At 36.9% G+C, this 16245-nt stretch overlaps 2 protein-coding genes across 2 annotated transcripts; both read left to right on the forward strand.

The window, feature by feature from the left end:
* The first annotated feature begins 1185 nt into the window (after positions 1-1185).
* On the forward strand, positions 1186-6886 carry Tbce (Tubulin-binding cofactor E). Its single transcript, XM_076131672.1, has 7 exons — positions 1186-1629; positions 2953-3059; positions 3928-4107; positions 4582-4993; positions 5441-5572; positions 5886-6042; positions 6390-6886. The coding sequence occupies exons 1-7, from the start codon at positions 1282-1284 to the stop codon at positions 6704-6706; spliced, it is 1653 nt and encodes a 550-aa protein (XP_075987787.1). The 5' UTR covers positions 1186-1281; the 3' UTR covers positions 6707-6886.
* An 807-nt stretch (positions 6887-7693) lies between these two features.
* On the forward strand, positions 7694-14908 carry LOC142984328 (uncharacterized). Its single transcript, XM_076131854.1, has 7 exons — positions 7694-8206; positions 11161-11260; positions 11662-12265; positions 12593-12770; positions 13279-13422; positions 13816-13939; positions 14497-14908. The coding sequence occupies exons 1-6, from the start codon at positions 7855-7857 to the stop codon at positions 13929-13931; spliced, it is 1494 nt and encodes a 497-aa protein (XP_075987969.1). The 5' UTR covers positions 7694-7854; the 3' UTR covers positions 13932-13939; positions 14497-14908.
* The last annotated feature ends 1337 nt before the right edge of the window (positions 14909-16245 follow it).

Raw genomic sequence — 16245 nt, forward strand, 5'->3', positions numbered from 1 at the left:
AAATAATACTACATCAACACCGTGTGGGGTCACCCTTCACGATGCAAAGAAAAAATCAATATGAACCACAAATATCTTCATCTTTAACACAAATGCATCGAAGAATGACTGAGGCACACTTTTTTACAGCCTTTAATTACGATGTCATTCATAAACGTGTGTAATTATGATCGTAATCAACTAATCGATGAACCGTAACCACCGCACGCCCGTGCAGTGTTTACGTTCTCTATCTATGAAAAAAACACCCGGAGAACAAAAAGGAACCCCGACGATGCAGTAAATACTATATGGACGTAAATAGATCGACGCGTGCAAGATGATCGTTGTAATTATTTATTTGTTTTGCTAACGAAAGCTCTGGTACGATGAACTCGATGTACATACCTCATTTTGACGCTCTTATCCTTTGTCGTGACCAATCCGTATGCACTACTGCACAGCACGAAACAATTGTTCACTTATAAACTGCATATTTCCACTGACACAAACGGACATTTCCGTATTATCGACTGGCGTATACGGCTGGGACACTTTCGGTAGCCATTTTTGTCAAAAAACACTTTTTACGTCCCGATTCCCGATTTCGGAAAACTATGAGCGAGATGACGCTAGCGCCGCACCGAGACAACGAATGAAAATAAATGGAACATTGAACCGGGCGGTTGCAAATCCTAGTGTAGTAATGTCCGATTCACACAATAAAACTAACTTAGCTTCCGTCAAAAGCTTCCACGTCGAACGTTATGCGCCTGCTTTCTGATAGACCAACTGGCAGCTTTAAAGATCAGTATGCGCTCCGGAACGCAAATTTACATTTTTCGTCCTTATTCGGTGTTTCCACCATACTTGGGCGGATAATATACTATTCCCGTCGACCGCCAATCACCTTTCAAGCAACTATTCCAAAATGAGGTACACATCGCCATCTGTTGAGTAATAGCTAAACTATCACATATCCAACAACAATGACATATTTTATGCATGGCAACATCGTTATAATTCAATCAAAAAGTTCTGTTATACTTTGTTGCAGTTTTTTTATCAATAAAAAATACAGAAGATATCCTGGTCAGTAAACACTAAGCTAATCTAGACACCCTTGAATACACTTGAATTTAGTTATTTAATTTTAATGAAATCGACTTTATGTTTAAAATATCATAGGACAACCCTACTACGTACAATAAGTTTGACAAGTGATTGACAACAGTTTTCGGGAAAAGAAGTCAGCCTGTTTTTCTTTTGATAAACAGTTCCTTTTTCGAAAACACAAAAATAATGGTGGGCGCAATGCCTGTTAACTTGATACCAAAATTTTGCAACGGTACCATGGACAGTCACAATGGTACTGACGAAAGCGAAATTCAAGTTCACATCGGTAGTCGCGTAAAGTGTAACGACGATTTTGGTACGGTGAAATATATTGGTGAAGTGCAAGGATATAAAGGTGTTTGGTATGGAGTGGAATGGGATGATCCTGCTAGAGGAAAGCATGATGGATCTTTGGATGACGTCCAGTATTTTAAGACGTCAAAACCTGGTGCTGGTTCTTTCATTCGTCCGAACAAAATTAGTCCATTTAGGACTTGCGCTGAAGCCATTCAGAAGTATTACGGAGATCGCGAAGTAAGTTGATCAAGTTTAACTTTTTAAAATATTTTTTTTAAATTGTCCTATAGTGGTAAAGGTAGATTAGGTCATACCACCTACACTAAAAAGTCTTGTTGAATAAGTTAGTATTTGTGTGGGTGTAGTGTGTTGTTGCTTGTTTTGGTTGAGTTTCAGCATGTCAAGGCCTCTTATTGTTTAATTTACTTGTTATTCAAGCTAAAAAGGTTTATTTTGAGGTTCTATATCAATTCTTGTCTAGTAAAATACTGTTAGTTAACTTGTTATGAGTCACACTTATTTTCTTTTGTATGATAACAACAAAACAAAGAAAAAAGTTGTGCCAAAAAGTTGTTAAACTACATTTTAGATCTGAATGTTGCTATTCTAGCTTCAGTTGATCAAACTGTAGTGATTCATGTTTACTTTTACAATGTATGAGTCATTCATCTAATTTAAATTTGTGCAAACAACTCAACATTAATGTACCTATGTGATGTTGTTGTTTATAAACCAATGTTAATGTCACACAGAATTAATATTCCATTATGATTTTCTGTGCTTGCATCATCATTTGAATGTATCTGTGGATTTTTAGATTCTTGTTATAAAAAAAATACTTGCACCTATGTTACTACAAATATGTGATATTTTGTAGCAAAAAATAATAAAAGTATTTTTCAAATATATTTTTGACAGAAAATCTATTAACACATGACTTATTTTTACAACATATATTTGAACAAGTTTTATGTATCCAATTTTTTCAGATTTCTATTCAACCAGTCTCTATAGAAATCTACTGAAAAAAAAAAACTACAAATGACGTATCTTATAACTAGGTAGTGAAATGAATGTATACATTATTAAAGTTTGGCATAACAATGGCAGGATATAGGAGTGGGAACTAACTGTCATAGTTATAAACAGATTATGATGCCATTTGCTATGAATGATTGAACTAAGATTGTTATCATGTGGATACTTATCTAAAAACTGTCTAGTAGGTTTAGTAGTAGTCAAAAAGAGTATAATGTTGTTTTGTTTTTATGTACCTGCTGCAATGTCCAATTTGGTTGATCAATAACATGACATTATTTGTAGCAGAAAGTACCTTTTTCATATTTAATTTGTCAGGTTTTTGGCCTATATGACCTCCAAACCTATAGAATACAGATTGATTTTCTCTCAAACTGATGTTTCATTTAAAAAAGACAAGCAGTATGTATTAGTAATATACACATAAATCCATTTTTGGTTTAGTTAATTCTGCCAATAATCTATCTAAGTTAACTTATCCAAAGAAATAGCAGAAATATAGATTTATTTGTATAATTTCAGGATGAGACAGTGGCTGCTCACCGAAGGACTGTTATCAATGAGTGGAAGAGAGAAATGGGAGCCCCCTTCATTGAGATGGTGGGCTTCGAGAAAATACATCAGAAACAGTGAGTTTTTCATTATTTACATTATAAAAATACATCTACTGTTTTTTTAATCTGCCAACTAGGTATTCCGAGTTTGTGTATAGGTAAATAGGTAGTTTTTAATGACCTAGTGTGTGCAAAACAGACAAGTAGGTACACTCCTTACCCTCTTATAACCCAATGGGACATTATTCCAAGACAACCAGTAGGAGGGCAGGCACTGGACTGAAAGCATTTTACGTGGTCTTCGAGGCATAAAGGTCTTCAATCGATAGTAATACCGATCGACAGTGTATCGCTACATTGGCAAGAAGTCACTATCAATACTTCGTAAATATCGTTGGATCGGCATCGTTGGTTTGCGACCTTAACTCCCCTTCTTAGGGCCTGAGAATTTCGTAGCAGAGAAACTCAGGAATAACTTTTCGGCAGATATGAAACTGGCGACGGCTACGCGGCATTCACGTACACTGCCCATAGAGCCCAAGCGCCTCAGAGGCCGTCAGTAACTTAAATAATCCAATAAGTATTGAACAAATCTTTTTTTATTTAGTACAAGACCTTATGTAAACTTATTTTATTATGTCAATACTTTTTCCTTGTCAAGTCAAGCTAATGACTCTATTAAGAGGAGAATGACCTATAATGTATATTTATACTACATAGCTGACCAACGGGCCTCTATTCGAGTGAAGTTTGAATAAAATAAAATACAGATCGAGGGATTGATTTTTGACAAGAAAATTCGCCATGACCCCATGTTCCTTTACTATTCCTAAACCAAAGTTCACAAAAATCTGCTCTACACTAAGACTTAAGCTGTATATGCCTAACAGACACGATATGGTATTCATAGAAAGTTTTAAATCTGTAACTCAAAATGTTGCAGAAAATTCGACCGGCTGTTAGAAGTGTGCGTGCACGACCAGAACGTGGCGAAGCCGGGCGACGTGGCGGGGCTGTGCCCCAACGTCCGCAGCCTGGACGTGTCGCGCAACTTGTTCTCCAACTGGCGCGAGGTCATACAGCTGTCGGCGCAGTTGCCCGACCTGAGGGAACTCGATGTCAGGTATATACACTCGTTTACATTTGTTGAGTATCCTATCTGCGTTGGAACTATGAAAATGTTTAGTATTGATGCAGTTTTTTATCCATTTAATCATACATACATAAAAATAAACGATTTTCTTATGACAGCAGGGAATGGGTTATAGTCTTAGCCTTTTTTTAGCCCTTTTCAAAAAGACATACAAGTGGTAATTTGGTTTTATCACACGTTATCTCGATTAGGATAGCTTAAAGGCATGGTAGGTGTAGATATGCCTTTAATAAAAAACTTTTGGTTTCCACTCTCCTTATTAACTTATTCCAGATAATTCGTTTTATATAATTTATACCGTGAATTTCGATGATCGGTCGCGAAACGCAGTTCCAAAATAGACTATACTTTGGACCCTACTCTTGCACTCTTATAGCATCATAAATGTATTTTATATACTTACTTCTTCACTGTAATAATTAATTACTTTTATTCATCTTCCAGCAAAAACCGCATGGCAATCGACATGCCAGAGGAAACATTAACCCAACTATCAATCAACTTTGCAAGCTTGGAGAAACTCAACATTTCTGTCTGTGACTATGAATGGGCAGACATTCTCTCCCTCTCACACCTATGGCCGAAAATATCAGAAATAATTGCAGCGTACAACAGAATTAAAACCATCATACCACCATCAGTTACTATGAGAACGTTGACTACTATAAGGCTGGATGGAAACCCGTTAGACTCTTGGTATGAAATCATGAACCTCGGTTTACTGAAAAACTTGAAGATTTTGAGCTTAAACGACTGTCAGATTGCTGAAATACGGTTTAACGATGATCCTAATGAGAAGGTTGATGTGTTTGAGAATTTGGAAGTGCTGTTCTTGAATAGAAATAGGGTTAATGATGTGAGTATTGCATGTTTATTATTTAAATATTTCTTACTTTCGCATTATACTGAATGCGCATGACAATCTACAAAGTACACAGAACCAATAAATCTATGGTATAGGTGGCAGTAAAATATTAGTGGTCAGTATGGCTAAAAACTAGATTACTGTTATTGTCAGTCATTAAAACATCTTCAAAGGCCTTTAAAGTTGTATGTTGTAAAAGTACCAATAATAAGGGATGTGATGCAGAGTACACTTGTTTAGTTTCTTACGTAATAGTAGGCCTAGGGCACTACTTTTTGAATCAATCTCTCCTGGATTCCTGATTTCGGCATTCACGGGTATCAAAGTATCAGCTTACAAGACAAAAGTTCCTAATGTGGGTACACTGTTGTGTTATGAACATATTAGTGATGTTATAATGTCAGAAATGTAATTACTGACTGTATTGTATTGTTACAGTGGCGATCTCTGAGCGAACTGAACAAGCTGCACCGGTTGAGGAAGCTGTACTTCTTGAAGAACCCTATACAGAACACTGAGGACTACGACACGGGATCACAACTTATTATTGCCAAGATTGACACGCTACAGGTAACATATCATAAAACATGCATACATAATGCATAATCATTATGCCTGTTATAATGATTAGGCAGAGGTGTATGAAATACACCCACGTTCCGCCATTTACTATGTTAGTCCCTTGTAATCGGGTGCGACATTATTGCTATATACCAGGCATGTAATGAAACTTCGAACTACTATTACGACAAGACATTGAAAAATCCTGCAGCACTCTCTGACCCGAAAATACAAAGAGATCTCATGTTTAATAGTCTTTTACCGTGCTGCTAGACCACATGCAGTCTTTAAAAGTATAATGATATATTGATTTGTGTTTCAGGAACTGAACGGGTCGACAATAACGCGTGAGCTGCGTCGCGGCGCGGAGTACGACTACATGAAACGTTACGGCGCCGAGTGGAAGCTGGCGCAGACAGACATGCAGCTACAGCGAGCCTTCTGTCTCGAACACTGCAGATTTACACAACTTATTAACAGTACGTATTATTGAAAATTTCACTTGAATCCCATTTATGCTCCATTTTGACGGCATAATAACTGGATTAAAAAAGAAGAACCGTTTTGAAGTTGACATATTCTCCATTAACGATGACTTTATCTATCGTAATGTATTTTCCACATACATACATAAAATCAAGCTATTTTCCCATTTTTAACTCTGTGTTGTTCCATTATCTTACTAAAAAACTTCCCTGAATCTGAATTTTCTTACCCACCCATATGAATGCTCAATATGTAATGCACATTTGTTCGTTTTATATGATTTTATTGTTTTGAAACGTTTTTTATTGTATTTGCTAATGCATTGTTTTATAAATTACAGAATACGGCATCCCAGAAGACAGCTTACTCGTAAAACAACCGAAAACAATGACGCTCACCTCACAACTACTAGAAATTATACTGCGAGACGAAACCGGCAAAACTTTGAAAAAGAAATTCCCGTCTTCCATGCTTGTACAAAAACTGGTAACACTGGCGCAAAGACTGTTCAACAAGGCTGGCCGCACTGGAAGTCCTATATTATATTTACTTGACGACCAGATGCAAGGGGCTGAAATATGTTTAGATAATGTCATGAAAGATCTCGCCTATTTTTCAGTCAAAAATGGCGACACAATCCTCGTGAGATTCAGATAATTTTATTTCCCCAACTGGCAACACAGAACAAGATGGCCGTTGATTTTAATTGGCGCGCATTTTAATGTATTTATTTAATAAATCATATTGAGCTTTGTAAATAATGTTATGTCGAAATTGTACCTGTATTTATGGTGAATATTATTTTTCTCAAAATAAATGTTCAATTATGTATTTTTATTGGTTCGTTTTATTTCGTTAACGTCAAAAAATAATGTAACTAGCACATACCTACACATAGATAGTACTTAAACTAAATAGACATAAACACTTTTTTTATAAAGTACACTTAGAATAGAAAAAAGACGTCTACGGCCGAGAGGTTGAGGCGTACCACGCCTGTCTATAACACGTGAAGAATAAGGTTCTAAAAATCTGCGTCATTAGAAATCAATAGGTCTACGCGTAAAATACAAGATACTATTAATTAAAGTATCAACTTAAAATATTACGCTGTACGTTTAATCCATTCAATGAAGTTATAAACAGACAGATATTTGAAGGACACTACAGTTACTACGAAACAGCTGTGACCTTTAACTTACAATGATTATTGTGAAATTGAATAAATACAGATGTCGCCTTGAAGTAGTCAAGTTTAATACAATCGCAATCAATTTCATATCAGTATACGTTCTGGAAACTATAGTGAGAGATCAATTAAATATATTTAACATAGCAGTGACATTCATGTGATAGGTAAAACGTGAAAGTCGATTCCTTGAAAATATCTAGAAATAACAGAAAGAAAGAAGTGGATCTCGACCTCTTTGACTAAGATAATTATGCTAAAATAGACAATAGATATTTTTTTTATCATCAGGTTAATTAAAAAAGCACAAAGGACTTTATTTAAACGACATTCACTTTCATTATATTTTAATGTTTATTAATACCATAAAAGTGCAATTTAATTTATTTCATCATTTTAATGTCGATAAAAATGAGAATAAAAATAAATGGGGTAACGAAAACGAACCATGATAACACTGGCCACATTCAACTCGATCGCTATTGGTAACCGTTGTGTCAACAAAAGTTTTTTGTTTACAAATGGCTACTAGTGACAAATTCAAATTTGAAACACGTATTTGTGATATGAAAAGTGATTTTTTATCGTTAATCTAGTTGTATAAGTGGTGTATAAAATGGGAAATTGTTTCGGTAGTATTTTTCGTCGTCGTAAACAGCGCCGTCAGATCGTATTGATATTGATAGGTTTAGATAACGCGGGAAAAACAAAAACTGTGAACAATTTGGCTGGTGAAAAAGATGACAAGGTTTTGCCGACTGTGGGATTTAAAGCTGTGAATCTTGTGCATAAAGATACGCCTGTGACGATATACGACTTGGGCGGAGGGCCACACTTTCGTCAAATATGGTCTCAGTACTACAGCGAAGTACATGGAGTGATTTTTGTTATCGATTCAAGTGATTTTTCACGGTTGGACGAATGCAGAGCTGTACTTGAAGAGGTTTTATCGCACGACAAAATATCAGGTGTGTTATTTTTACAATATTTTGCTGTAATATCGCCATGGTTACCGGAATACCGGTGATTCAATGTACCATGTGAAAATGCGAAGTACTCGAGATTTTTGGGGAAATTACACATTTTTACAAGAATCGCAAACTCTTTAAACATTAAACAACAATAATTTAACTAAACAAGAAGTATTGCAAGTGTACAAACATCGAGTCTGCTCTGGTTTATTATACCTACCTACTTACCTACATCTATGAAGGGGCTAACTGAAATGTTATGCTAACAAATTGATTCATCCAATTAGCCTTGATTTCACGTATCAATAATTCAAAGCTACCACTGAATCCACCTACTACATAAACCATGCATTAAGCCTATTATTTGCAGTCGGAAAATAAGCTAATAAGAAAACACTAGTCGTTTCCAAAATGTACTTTAAATATGATCGGTTAAAACAATATTTTCTCGTTAATGTCTATCACCTACCGAATTAAGGAATCTATTAATCAAGATTGATGCGGTCCTGTATGACAAGATGTATGGATGTGAATGTAGCAAGGGAAGTTTGTAAGGATCGTACCAAGTGCCGTTCTTTGGTCTTTGCCTACCACTATGGGAAAAAGGCGTGATACTATGTATTAACCAAGAAACCCTAGTCGAAAAAATCGCCTATATTGATTAACGAAGTGCTCAACCCGCACTTGGCTACCGTGGTGGGAATAAGGCCTAACCCATCATTCGAAAATTTCGAGCCAAGACCCTTGTACAACATTAGGTCAGCACTGGGTTTTCACATTTATTTCCTCTAACGTTATCAGCACTCAGGAAAAACAGTCTTGATAATATAAGGATAAAAAAAACGTACAAAATAAGTAAGTAGGTACCTAAGTGGGTATTAAACTTAAATATCAGATTTTATCGCTCAAATCCAGTTTCACCACTTCTGAAAAAGTGCCAGTTAAATTTTCAAGGAGAATATGTTAACAACAGTGTTATTGTAACTAGTTGTAATCTGTATCGATCTGTTAAGTCAACGCGCAGGTCATGGGATGAATCACACGGACTTAGTCAGCGGCTTAACACCGGCCGTGTGTAAAGTAGGTCGTATACATGCCCTACAGCCATACTAACCTTCTTTTTTTACTTCGTTGTTGTGGAAAACTGAATTTTAGATGAGAACTACCTGACCCGTAAAAGTTTCATTGCCATATAAAAAAAATTGTGTCACTTAGGTGTATGAAAAATATGTAGATGTTGGCCGATTCTCAGACCTAGTCAATATGCTCACAAAATTTCATGAGAATCGGTCGAAAACTGTGACGCGAGAATTTTATATATTAGATAACGCACGTAAAGCCGTCGGTCCTGCACCTGACCTCTCACTGGTCGTGTCGGTTATCCGTCCCACCGGACTGTGACAGTGACGGAATAGAGAGTGTACCTGTGTATTGTGCACACACTTGGACACTAAAAACCAAGTCCTGCACCGTTGGCCAGTTTCAATGAGACTGACCGCTGTAGCCGGATACCGGCTAGGACAATACTATTATTATTTTACCTAAAAGCCTTTCTTCCTTGAGGGTAGGCAAAGATTGGCAGAGACCGAAGAATGTAATTTCCACGATAGATTTTTTCGTGAAAGTGTAACCAACATATATTATTATGTCCATTCATCCACACAAACTTTTGCATTAAAATGTATGATTAAACAAAAGGAAAAAAATTTGAAAAAATAGGTACCTATTATTATTGAACGTAGTTTTTCCTAAAACACCATTATGCGTACAAGTCGGTAATACACTGATAAAGTTAATTTTAATTAAATCGCTTATCACCTCGATGTGAAAATAAGTTGGTTATTATCGAAGCGTTATACCGTAACAATGTCGGCTATAAAATATAAATATATCTTAGTTCCGTGCACGTTTTTCTAGTATACATACTAGCTTTTTTAAATACGAGTTGATCTGTTAAGAAAGATTTTTCATGATATACTTAGGTAGATACTCGTCTACACCTGTGTAATACATAAGTAGACGGATTTTGAGTAATGCTTGCTATACACATATTTGGTTCGGCGTTAATCGGCCAAGTCAGGCAGCAAAACCGAATATGACTAGATGAACCTGATCAGCACAAGCCGAATGATTGAGTGGAGTCAGTTTTGTTGTTCGATAAATATTGCCGAACGTGCCGAACCGAATTGGTATGTATGTACTAAGGCGGAATTCTTACTTCGAAAACGGCACAAAACTATAAGTAACTTGACAAAGCAAATATACGAAATCCCGACCATTGCAGTCCTCTTAAAAATACGTCTACCACTAGAAGATACTACACTATGCAAATATTTCTTCTAGCCCTTGAAAACTTGAACTTTTACTAGATTCACTCTAAAATACAAAATATCGATCAGTCCTAAAGTTCGTGACTAAACCTTCTAAAACACCACTATTTTAATGAGGTCTCTGACCTTAGACAGGCGTCTTGAACGAGTAATGTACAAGTCAATTACTATAGGTGCGATAAACTCAGACAGAAGTAACGATAAGGTTTCTAACCTTACTAAGTTTATTATCCAGTTGCGCTCACCGGTCGGTAAACGACCTGTGGGTTAAGCAAACCTTGGCGCAGTCATTCCATAGATGGGTAACCACGTATTGGTATTCGAGCTGGGTGTCTCCGTGCTTCAGTTTTGCACGTAAAAAGTCGGTCCCGATTGTTGTCAATTAAGATAACAGTCGTTAAGCCACGTCAAAGGGCGGCGTGGACAACTTTGACACTAGGTTGACTACGATAAAAGAAGAATTCATAAAGTTAACTGGCTATAACTACTGGCAGTTACTTCACAAGAGTGTATAAGAGTTTAAATATACAATACTTACTCTGTTAAAAATGGGAGAGAATCGATCCACTTACTTTGTTAAAATCGTGTCTTGAGAGAATTGATGAGAGGTTCCATCATCAGGTAAACCGGTGCTGGTGTTGGCCAACAAGCAGGACAAGTCTGGTGCGCTGGATGACATCGATGTTGTGGATAAACTTAATATTGAACCACTCGTTAACAAGTAAGTTATGAAATAGTTAAATATTTATGATTATTCAATAATGTGTCATGTGTAAGACAGTTTAATGATTTTTGTGGGTAGTTTGACAAAAATGTAAGACGTAGTGAGAATAATGTAGCTTTTATAGTTTTTGTCAGATAGTTTCTTTAATAGGTATGTCAAAAGAAATTATTTTCTACCCCCCTCAAATCTACAAGGATAATGATTCGATGAGGTGGATAGTTATGAAAAAAAATTTTGATTTGTTAAAAGATTCGTAATGATATTGACAAAGTTTTATTTCTTATCTGAGCAAATTAAATTCTAGCATAATAAGTTTGATTTCATTTGAGATTAAAATGTATGGGGCCTTTTCTTAATATTTCTCAGCATTGTGATTATCTACTAATTTTCATTTTCAGATACCGTTGCCCAACTTTAGTAGAATCCTACAGCGCTTACACAGACAACACAAGATCTAAAAAACTGAAAATAGACCCGGGCTTGCGAAAAGGCTACCATTGGCTTCTAAACTACATTATACGTCGTTACGGCGACATCAATTTACGGGTACAGACAGACATCCACGCAGACCTGGAGCGACGCAAACGAATGCTGAACAAGGCATCGAACACCACACTACAGACTTTCACAGCCGTCAGTGACGACATAGCAACACAGACAGGTTTCGAAAACCCAAATTTCGATTTGGATAAATCGACTAAAATCGATTCGGATGATATGCAACACGGTTTGATTATCGTGAAACCGATTACTCACAATCCTAATAGTATCGATTCGACTATAACGATTGAGAGTGTTGAGTCCGATGTTGCCAAGCCTAAATTATCGCCGTTGTTCGGTAGAGCTAGCAACTCTACCGTGGAGACGGTTCGAATAGAGTTGGAGCCACGGAGTGAGTTTAGGAAACTGTCGCCGATTGTTAGAAACAAGAGCGGTGCTAATCAACATATTGATTTCAAGAATAGACCACAGTCTAGTCCTACTTTTAAGAAGCAGAATAAGGTAAATATTTATATTTTTTGGAGCTTTATATTTTACACGATTACCTCGACAGCGACAGTTACGTGTAGTGCATTAACTTCACAGTGGTCTCGGGTTTGATTCCCAAGTTTGCATAGTTATTTTGCCTGAGTATTTTTAGATAGTCGACGTAAAAATGTAGTATGATTCTGATTCTTGGCTTTGCTTAAAGCTAAAATGCTTAAAGCTAAATTAATTTACTCTCATAAAAAACTTTGTGCCCTTTCCTTTAGAGTTTAGAAAGTCCTTAATTTTAGCAGGAGAATAATTAATTTTATGAAAAGTCTAATTTTACTTTTATACCCTCAGTTGGAAGTCCTAAGCAAGAACTCATCTCTTCAAGACGATGATCTGAAGCCGGACGGTGACCTCGCGTACATCGGCGACAGGAACCGAACCTGGGACGTGCTGGACAAGAAGCACACGGTGCTCGTCAACGATGCTGAACTGTCGCAGATGCATAGAGAGATTGTGTTAACTGAGAGAGGTAAGTATGAGATATATTTTATTCGTTTCTATAAAATTGAGAACTTAGATTAGGGATTATTCACACACAGGATCGCGATAATAGAGTGCAGGTCTTATCGTTAGCCTATCACCCAAGTCGTCGACGGTTCGAACCCAAGCCAACACATCAATTTCTTCTCCAAGCCTGTATTAGAAATCTGTGTCACGGGATCTAAAGGAACACGAATAAATGTGTATTTGAAGTAATTGTCACTTGTTCTAACGGTAAAGGAAAACATCGTGCTGGAATATTGCAATATTTCAGCACGATGTTTTCCTTTACAAAAACTCTCAGACTGTCAGTCTGAGAGTCAGTCGTGAGTGTCAGTCTGAGAGATTTTTAATACAGGCCTTTTGAGTCCCCAACTCGCACTTGGCAAGCGATCATGCAATTACGGCGTAGCCTCTCCTTCATTATGGAAGAAGACCCTTGCCCAGTAAAGGGAACTATTTTTATTCAATTACTAACAATGATCTCTTTCCACCAGACTTCACCAACAAGACGGCATGCTCGGAGGTGACCCTGCAGGCGGCCACGCTCCCGCTGAGCCCGCGGCCCGCCTCCGCCTCGGCGCTGGTGCGGCGACAGCTGGAGCTGTGCTCGCAACACAAGCGCAGGCTTAGTCTTAGATGTGAGTACTTAGGACATCAGCTGACCAGCAAAGAAATAAAATATGGACGTTTAGTCTAATAAGTATTGTGGTACTGATCACAGTTGGCTAGATTAAAGGAAAAAATAGATCCTTAAGTTTACATTTTAGTTCTATGTTAGTTGACTGACTATATGGCGCGGTCTGTAGTCCCAACTGCCGCGCAGAAGTCTCAGGTTTCATTCCCAGACCGGGCCGAAATTAATTTCTTAATGACTGCTAAATGTAAGGAACCTGTAGTTGTATAACGGTAGTTTATCTATTCATTAGCGTTTTTTTGTATAAGTTTTAACGCTATTGAATAGATAAACTATCGCTAAATGTACCTCAGAAACCGGGGGTTAGTGACGTAATGAACGATTAATTTTGTTATAGACATGCAGCGCAACAAGACAAGTCCGGAGCGCGTGTCGATGTTGATCTACGAGCCGAAGGCGCCGCAGCGTCACCTCGACAAGGGCGACTTCACACACTCCGCCACCATCAACTGATTATATACGTGAGTTTTATATACTATAACTACCCTACCCACTAAACCACCAAGGTGTTGCCTCCTCGCCGCATAGTGCCGAGGCCACGGGAACGCCTTAGGGCACACATCCGCGGCCCCGACGCGGCCGTCCACAGTGTGGGACGACACCCCAACACACGGGTGCCGTCCCTACACGTGCCCCCTTGTACAATGGTCGGAAAACTCCCCCGAGTTCGCCAGCCAGGGGGTATTATAACTACCCTACTTTTACTTCCATATGCTATACTGCCAGAAAATGTAGGCAAGGATTTTTCAGTCAGGATTTTTTATGTGGCAACACTGGAGTTTTCAAATGAGATATGTGTTTGTATGCGGGTATGTTCCTCTGAAGTAAAATAATGTCACTTTTAGTAAGCACTGAAAATAATCAAGTATTTCTTGAAGCTCCAAAATAAATATTTATAGATATTTAAGAATAGGTTCAATATTTTCAGTGCATACTGGATGCACCATCCCCCATTAAGTAAATATACATTGTTAATTACAAAAAAGTACAGTAACTTCAAATACTTGTTCTGTTTCAGGTATACGTGAATTTCGTGATTCGAATATGTTATCTAGAACTAATATTAATAATTATTATTTAGTACTTGTTGATTAGTAAGCAAATATTGTTGAAACACACAACAGGGTATAGATATAATAGCAAAGGTGCTCCGAATTTGGATACTTTACTGCGCTAGCAAGAACTACCCAAGACAACCCTATAAAAAAACATAAATTATAATCTGACAGCTGTCAAATTTGACACATGTCAACATGACAGCTGTCATTCTTTGTATGATTGGTCGTTTTAAGGGTTAATTATACATTTTAGTGTTAAAAACAAGCCCCATAGTATATATTTAGTTATAGATAAATTTAAATGCAAAGTATATCGGATAGAAATAATTTAGTTTTGTATTTTGTGTACTGCAAGATTATTCCTAATAAAAGTTATGTTATGATATTATTGTTTTATTTTAACTTTAAGACACTCAGCTAAGTATTACTATTTTAGCATCTTACTGTGAACTAAGTCTTACCAGAAATTAGAAGTAACATTCTGTCTTTGCATCATTATTCTGAACATTTTCAGTGTTCTAAGCGGGAATCAAACCCGCTATATTTTGAAAAGCAAGGTTTATCAATATTAATTAAGTATCTTATCCAGCTCGTTACAATATTTGGTGTGAATTAAAAGTCGAAAGTCAAGTGTACAATTATTTATTTCCATAATTACGTTTAGGATAATTATTTATAATAAATACAGTCCCTGGCCAAATTATTAGACGCACTATAACATTTTATATTAAATGTTAATTGTCAGGTCATATTATACAGATCTATGGTTTTTGCTAGATATAATGTAATTTTTTTTATTATTCACCTATTTATCTCACTTTTCAATATAAATAAAACATCATACATAGAAAAAAAATGTATTTATTAGACATTGAAAATAAATTTAATGGATGTGAGTAAATTTTAATATTTTGTTGGGCCACCTTTAGCCGCTATAAGAGCTTTTATTCTGCGTGGCATACTATTAATGCATGACTGCACCATCTCCTGCATTCGAGAATGATGATTCCACACATGTATGATCTTTCCTAAGACCTGGGTTTTGTTAATGATCACATCTTTAGCCACTTCTCTTTTCATGAGCTCCCCACGATTTCAATTGGATTCATATCGGGGCTATTGCCCGGCCAATCCAACAGAGGGATGTTTTGTTCTAAATATGCTTTGCTAAATATGCTTTGACAGACCGAGCTGTATGACAGGGAGCTCCGTCTTGCATAAAAGTGAAGAGTTCTCCATTTGGAAACCACTCTTGGAGCTGCGGAATCAATCGATTTTGTAAGACTTCCTTGTACTGATCCTGTCTCATCATGCCATTTACCACGTACAGACGTCCAGTACCCTTGCCACAGATGACTGACCAAATCATAACTTTTGTAGGATGCTTTACAGTCTGTAGGACACAGTCAGGATGAAACTTTTCTCCATGACGACGCCGCACAAATTGAGCTTTAGTTTGTAAAATTTCAAATGCACATTCATCACTAAAGCAGACCTGAAAACAATAGAAAAAAATAACATAAACATCAAGAGTTGCACATACTCTTGCTTAATTTCATAGAGAATTATGAAAAATACCACTTCTGATGAAATAATAACATCTTACCGATCTTCAGAAGTCCACATCTTTATCACACCACCGTTTGGCCCATTTCAGTCGCTTTGCCTTCATTGCAGCTGTTAATTTGGGTTTCCTGGTGGGGCGGCAG

This window comes from Anticarsia gemmatalis, chromosome 26 (genome assembly GCF_050436995.1).
Source record: "Anticarsia gemmatalis isolate Benzon Research Colony breed Stoneville strain chromosome 26, ilAntGemm2 primary, whole genome shotgun sequence".
Lineage (NCBI taxonomy): Eukaryota > Metazoa > Arthropoda > Insecta > Lepidoptera > Erebidae > Anticarsia > Anticarsia gemmatalis.

Coding starts and splice junctions, on each gene's coding strand:
- Tbce (XM_076131672.1), top strand. CDS start 1,282: ATGGTGGGCGCAATGCCTGTTAACTTGATACCAAAATTTTGCAACGGT. Junction 1,630..2,952: donor AGTATTACGGAGATCGCGAA/GTAAGTTGATCA, acceptor GTATAATTTCAG/GATGAGACAGTGGCTGCTCA. Junction 5,573..5,885: donor CCAAGATTGACACGCTACAG/GTAACATATCAT, acceptor TTTGTGTTTCAG/GAACTGAACGGGTCGACAAT.
- LOC142984328 (XM_076131854.1), top strand. CDS start 7,855: ATGGGAAATTGTTTCGGTAGTATTTTTCGTCGTCGTAAACAGCGCCGT. Junction 11,261..11,661: donor ATTGAACCACTCGTTAACAA/GTAAGTTATGAA, acceptor TTTCATTTTCAG/ATACCGTTGCCCAACTTTAG. Junction 12,771..13,278: donor GATTGTGTTAACTGAGAGAG/GTAAGTATGAGA, acceptor TCTTTCCACCAG/ACTTCACCAACAAGACGGCA.